General features: G+C 42.1%; 1 protein-coding gene across 3 annotated transcripts; it reads right to left on the minus strand.

The window, feature by feature from the left end:
• Positions 1 to 4,397, minus strand: LOC125517251 (uncharacterized). 3 transcript variants are annotated; one of them, XM_048682431.2, is made up of 6 exons: positions 4,064 to 4,397; positions 2,159 to 3,825; positions 1,769 to 2,070; positions 824 to 1,688; positions 671 to 751; positions 1 to 577 (listed from the first exon to the last, which is right to left on the minus strand). In XM_048682431.2, exons 4-6 carry the CDS (start codon positions 1,463 to 1,465, stop codon positions 122 to 124), a joined length of 1,179 nt encoding a protein of 392 aa, XP_048538388.2. In that variant the 5' UTR covers positions 1,466 to 1,688; positions 1,769 to 2,070; positions 2,159 to 3,825; positions 4,064 to 4,397; the 3' UTR covers positions 1 to 121. The 3 variants fall into 2 exon arrangements, with proteins under 3 accessions (XP_048538389.2, XP_048538388.2, XP_048538390.1); XM_048682432.2 differs by having other exon boundaries at positions 824 to 1,506.
• Between the last annotated feature and the right edge of the window lie 1,820 nt (positions 4,398 to 6,217).

Genomic DNA, 6,217 nt, shown 5'->3' on the forward strand with positions numbered 1-6,217 from the left:
TCAACTACAAATACTAGATGTTCTTTAGTATCACGGCCATGACAAAATATGTGTGAGCATAAGTTAGAATTTCATGTATCACACAAACTCAGGGCACAAAAGATCATACACCTAACATGATTTACTCCTGTGACATGTCAAATGGTGCACTTTGAGTGGTGTTCATTTCAGTAGGACCAAACAACAAATTTTCCCAGCCTCTTGCTGCAGCTCCTATCCCTCTTGCTCCAGCTCTCCCTCTGGCTCCAGCTCCTCTCCCTCTTGCTCCAGCTCCTCTCCCTCTTGCTCCAGCTCCTCTCCCTCTTGCTCCAGCCCCTCTGCCTCTCCCTCTTGCTCCAGCTCCTCTTCCTCTAGTTGTGCTAGTGCTAGCATAAATAGCAGCAACATTTACAACAGCAGCTGCTGTAGCAGCAACTCTCCTCCCCCCAGATCTATTTCTCCCCCTACCTCTTAATGCAACAGCACCTTCTGTTGTTACAGTTGTGACCCTAGCTGCAGGTATGGAAGATCTGTTAGCAGCAACAAATGCACACTTTGTTGGGATAGGAGTGTCTTCTTCTATCTGAAAAGTTGGTGCCTGCAGTTAAGTTGCAAAATGTATGAGCACCAACACAACACATAAGGAAGAGCTTGATATTGAAGAGAAAATCAATGTCATTATAATTTGTACCTGTTGCCCTAGCTGTGAAACCATACTTGATCTGACATTCAATGGATCTAGCCTAGGATCCAGTTGAACCTCTTCAATATGCTAAATGAAAACACTTATGTGAGATATTGATATGTGCAAAAAGAAGAGGAAAAGGACTTGGAAACATTGTACCTGAAGTATTTCTGGTATGTCTGCATCTCCATTTTCATCTACTGTTGTGGGCCCTCTATTAATATTAAGAGATGACATGTCCACTTGCCGATGCACTGTTCTCCTCCTTTTCCTCCTTCGTCTTGCTGCTGGTTGTGTTTCATCCCCTTGAGCATGTTCTTGTGCAGCACCCTCAGCTTGTTCTTGTTCATCAACTTGAGGTTGTCCCTGTGCATGCCTCTGAGCTACTGCTTTAGCCTGTGCAATGGCTTTCAGTCTAGGACACCCAATCCTGTTACGGTTAGGGCGTCTACAGTAACCACAATGTATTGTCACTCCATGCTTGCTCAATTTTGTCCCATCTGCTTTTTCCTCAGGAGCCTTTCTTCTGCTTTTAGGTGGTCTGCCTACTTTCTTCTCATAAGATGGAGGCAAAACTGTTGGCCCATTTACTTGTTGCCACTCTGTCTGGTCTCTCAGGGGCATGATATTTGCACCATATGCTTGCATGTAGGAATTTAGTGAATAACAGTTGTTAACCATCTGATCGGGTTTAATCCTCTCAGATCTCAAGCATGCTATGGAGTGGCTACATGGAATACCAGTTAGCTGCCATCTTTGACACGAGCAAGCTAGTAGGTTCAGCTCCACTATGTATGTCATTTCAATGCTTTTAACAGAGAATGTTGCTCTACCATATCCTTCTGCACGACAGTTAGCAGTAAATTCAGTGTTTTTCTCTATTTTTTTCCTAATTTTAGGACATCTCTGTCCTGCCCACTACTCTGTGGCCTCTCTTTGCTTGTTGTAATATCTGTTGCCAATTTTACAAGCTATGTGCTCTAACATGGACAGAATAGGCAATTCCCTGGCCTCTAATATCCACCTAATGTTCAGACATCAATACTGACATTTGTTAGGTACCGAGAGTAGGACAAATGCACTAACATAAAGAGAGAGAATTACCTGTTAAATACTTCACAACTATTGTTTGTCAGAACATCACACTTCACAAAGTCATTGAAAAATGCTCTACACCATTCATTGGGAGGCTTTTCTTCTAACCATGCATAAGCATCTGGACAATCAACCTTGAATGCATCCATGTTGGCCCTCCATTTTGTTTGATTGCTTGACCTTGCACACTTCCATAAGTGATTTTTCACCACTTCTCCCTTGTGTAGCTGGTTCATGTTCTGGTACAAATGTCTGACACAATATCTATGTTCAGAATCTAGAAATGCTTCATTAACTGCTCTTATTAGCCCCTGCAACATATCTCACACATCACTATTGTGCGCTTGACAACATAAAAAAATCAAGCATAAACAATAATTTATTTCATAAATAACACACCTTTTGTTTGTCACTCATAATGCAGTAAGGGAATGTATTTATGATGTTCAAATCAATTTTCAATGTTGTTAAGAACCACAACCAGCTGCTGTAGCACTTCACCTCCACAATTGCAATATCAATAGGATAGATACAGTCATTTGGATCTATTCCTATTGCTGTCAGAATTTGGCCACCATATTTAGTTCTAATGTGGGTTCCATCAAGGCAGATAATGGGCCTACATGCTCTTAACCAACCTTTTTTGCAAGCAGCCAAGCAAAAATACAAGTTACTAAATGTTTGACCCATCCTTTTCAGAAAGAATGATGTGCCTGGGTTTGCTCTCATCAGCTCGTGACCATAGTCCCATACTTTTCCATATTGTGCCTCCTCATCTCCTCTATTTTTTTTCAAACAAATTAATCTTGCCCTTGACAATTCGAACCTGGCCACCTTCATGTTGTACTTTGTCTCAACCTTGTTGGAAAAAGCCAGCAGACTCATGTGAGGGTCATCTCTGAAATCCTGATGAAATTTTTGTGCTAGCAAAGTAGCTGTCATTTCTTTCATATCCCAAACCTTTAACAACAATCATTTTCCAGCGCAGTCCTCAACACATATGGCTTCTAACCTTTTTGCATTGTCCCTTGTTTTCCTAACTTTCACTCTGTTCTTCACAATGTAATTTGCTAATGCCTTTCTCAATTCTGTTGGGTTTGAAAATGTCATCCCAAGTTTGAAAGTGGGGTTCTCCATGTCTGTCATTGGGTTGGATGTCTTGAAGTTGAACTTGAGTGTTGATTCTGACTCTGGCAACTTCAACTCATCCATATCTACCACATCTTCCTCTTCTAATTCTTCTGACACCTTTTTCCCTTTCCTCTTTTCAGCTACAAGCTCATCCTTCAAATCTTTGTCCACATTTGTATCATATAGTGCATCATCTCCATCCTCAAAGTCATAGTCTGAATCTGCAAAATCCGAGTCAGAGCTAGTATCTGTTCCACCATAATATTCCTCCTCCTCACTGGAATCTTCTCCTGCATAGTATTCCTCATCGGCACCAGCTTCATAAAACTGCTCATTAGCACCAGCACAATCAACCTTTTCTTGCCCCTTCCTTCCCATGACAGCATCAGCATTGGAAGTATTGGGGAAAATATTTCTCCTAATGCGAGCTTCCTTCTCACCTGCATCTTCTACATGAGGACCACGATACATGCTGAACAGGTGCTCACCATAAGTTCGTGCTGATGGCCCACCCCTCTGCTCATGCACATAACTTGTCTTCACTGGACTGATAACTGTAGGTAGCTCAACTTTTTGCAACAGAACATCATCCCACAACTGCTTCTCCAGCATATTGTTGTGATCAATGAACACAATTAGTACTTTGTTCTGTTGACTTGCTGCTACCATAGCCCTAGCATGAGTTTCCAAACTAACTACTTGCAGACCATCATCTATACTTTTTCCAGGGATGCACCAATACATTGCAAAACCTGTTTTTGGTATTGCATATCCCAGATGTTTAACCATCTAGTCCAGTAAAGCACATCAGAAAGTTTTCCTATGGCAGCCATCAAATGTGTCAACTTGTTCCTCCATGTAGCTACGATTAATGCCAACACCACAGAACCATCCATTATGGTGAATTTCCACACTAAATTGTTCGGAATCATCACCTGCATTGCACATAATTTGAACAAAATTCAATTTTGATTCGGACAAACCCTAACCATATCACCCCCAAATGTCCACAGTTCAATAATCTGTCTTTAATCTTTGAAATTGTGACAACCAAACATTTGACAACTGACATAAGTACCAAATAATCACAACTACCAAAGTGCTCAAAACTTCTAATTTAACAGATAGAATCGACCTCAAACCCTAGCAGAAAATCCCCAATTTGTGACTTACCATATAAAGGCGCTTTGTCCCAGGGAAATCGACGGCGAGGAAGCAAATCGGCCACACCAGCATCTATGCCAGTGCCGACGACGGGCTCACCACCTACTATCCCCGCCGTGCCGCTGCCACTGCCTCCATCGGGCGCACACTTCCCGTCGGAACCAACCACATCGACGGCATCAGGATGATTACCGCCACCGCCGCCGACTGCGTCTCCATCTCCTAAGCCTCTGGCGCCACCGTCGTCGTCGATGGCGGCGCATTGATCGACCGACTCCATGCCGCCCTGCAACAGACGACGAACGGACTGGGTGGGGGAACTGAAACTCTAATGCGGGCAGGGTGTTTTCTGCAAAAAATAAACTTGCCCTCTCACCGCCGAAACTGATCTCCTGTGGGCCTGGATCCTAGTCAGCATGCCACGTGTGCATCCGTTACGGCAGAAAACGACAAAGTGCCCACTTTGCTCATAAAATGGAGTTGAGTGACCAGTTATTCACACTTCATTAGATGAGTGACCAAACTGCACATCTCGAGAGAGTTGTGTGACCAATAGTGCATTTATCTCTTTAAAAAACTCTAGATCGGTTTTTTATCAGTTCGGTTTTCTCGGTTTAGATTATTTTACGAACATTCATTCGTTAGTTCGTTTTATCGAACAAATTCGTTCGTTTGCCTCGGTTAGCGAACGTTCGCACCGTAGTTTTTTTCTTTTTATTTTATTTTTGGTCAGGGACCTATCCGTGATTATTTTTATCGTAGATTAGCCCTTGATCTTCAAACCCTCGTAACTTTTTAACCGTTCATCCAAATCCAGTGAAACCAACGCCAAAATCTTTGTCTCGAGCCCCTCTTTCTGGTTAATCCACTTGAACATGGTTTTGAAAATTTAGAATTTGGTTTCAAGCAAATTTGAATTGGAAGTTCTTTTGACCGTAGTTTCAGTTCCGTAGCTCCGAGTCGATTGATTCTTTTTACAAATCGAAGCTCTTTAGTTGAACTTTCAGATTGGATCTTCTTATTTGAGTTTTATCCTTGCTTCTATGCTTGAGTGCTTATGTATGCTATTGTTTGTTTGCGATAAAATTCCCGAAGTGCGAAGCGTGCTACTATGAGTCTCTAGGGTTTGCAGATCGTTAGCAAGGCAAGTAACACATTGATCATACCCCTTTATTACCCAGTTTTTATGCATTAGCTACAATCCTCAAACATTGCATGAGTAGGATCTTTTAACTTGTGGGTATTGGGAAGTAGATGATGAGGTAGAACCTATTGCCCTTTTATTATCAAACCCTTGGGAGTTACTTCTACGTTATGCTTAGGTTGTCATGCTATGCTCGTAGACGTGGTTTGGTTTGAGTGATCCATGACAGATGTGAGATTGTTAATTAATGGTTAACTTGAGGTGGCTACTTAAATACACATCTCGGTGGATTGGTTGCAGGCACCTGGGGATATACCAGTGTTGTCCTTTGGTTCGCCACCCAGGCTCAAAGGGATCATAAGATTATTCATGCTAGAAACTTCCATGCGCAGCCACAAGCTATTATGGGCTCTAGCATAGTTGAGTATGTTGCATGACCTCTTTCAGTGGTAGGCTAGCAGATGTAGGGGAAAGTAGGTGTAACTGTCTACCCAGAGTAAAGAGTTAATGCTTCTGAAAGACTGTGTCTCGGTCATCCATTTCTCAAACACCATGTAGTGCGAGAAATCCAACGGAGGAGATCGAGTCTTGTGAGGAAAAGTGTGCAAACCTCTGCAGAGTGTACAAACTAATCATTGTTAAGCGTGTCCCCAGTTATGGACATCTTGAGTATCTGGTTCTTGGATTATCCTGTTGATCTCGTCACTCTAAATTAATTTGTTGGGTTGTTAATTACTGTTTAATTGGGATTGAGATGGGGTTATCATTCTCAATGTTTATCAACTACCATGATAGTTAAACAAAATATATTCCTTTGTTGTAGGGAAAAATTGGCTTTTCGCAAAAACATTATAACCATAGAGCCTCCACCAGCCATATATGCATGTAGTGATAGCATTTACTTGTTCATTGCTCTACTATGTTATCTTGCCAGCATATTCCATGTGCTGACCCGTTTCGGGCTGCAACATATCATGTTGCAGACTTTTCAAACAAAGAGTAAAGTGCGCTAGGTCGTT

This window comes from Triticum urartu, chromosome 6A, assembly GCF_056163025.1.
Source record: "Triticum urartu cultivar PI428250 chromosome 6A, HENAU_Tu73, whole genome shotgun sequence".
In the NCBI taxonomy this organism is placed as follows: Eukaryota; Viridiplantae; Streptophyta; class Magnoliopsida; order Poales; family Poaceae; genus Triticum; species Triticum urartu.

Bases quoted from the DNA above. Each gene is read 5' to 3' on its own strand.
- LOC125517251 (XM_048682432.2), bottom strand. From the start codon at position 1,465: ATGACATACATAGTGGAGCTGAACCTACTAGCTTGCTCGTGTCAAAGA. The intron at 752-823 runs GTACAATGTTTC...GTTTTCATTTAG, and splicing joins ACATACCAGAAATACTTCAG to CATATTGAAGAGGTTCAACT. The intron at 578-670 runs GTACAAATTATA...ACTTAACTGCAG, and splicing joins TTTCACAGCTAGGGCAACAG to GCACCAACTTTTCAGATAGA.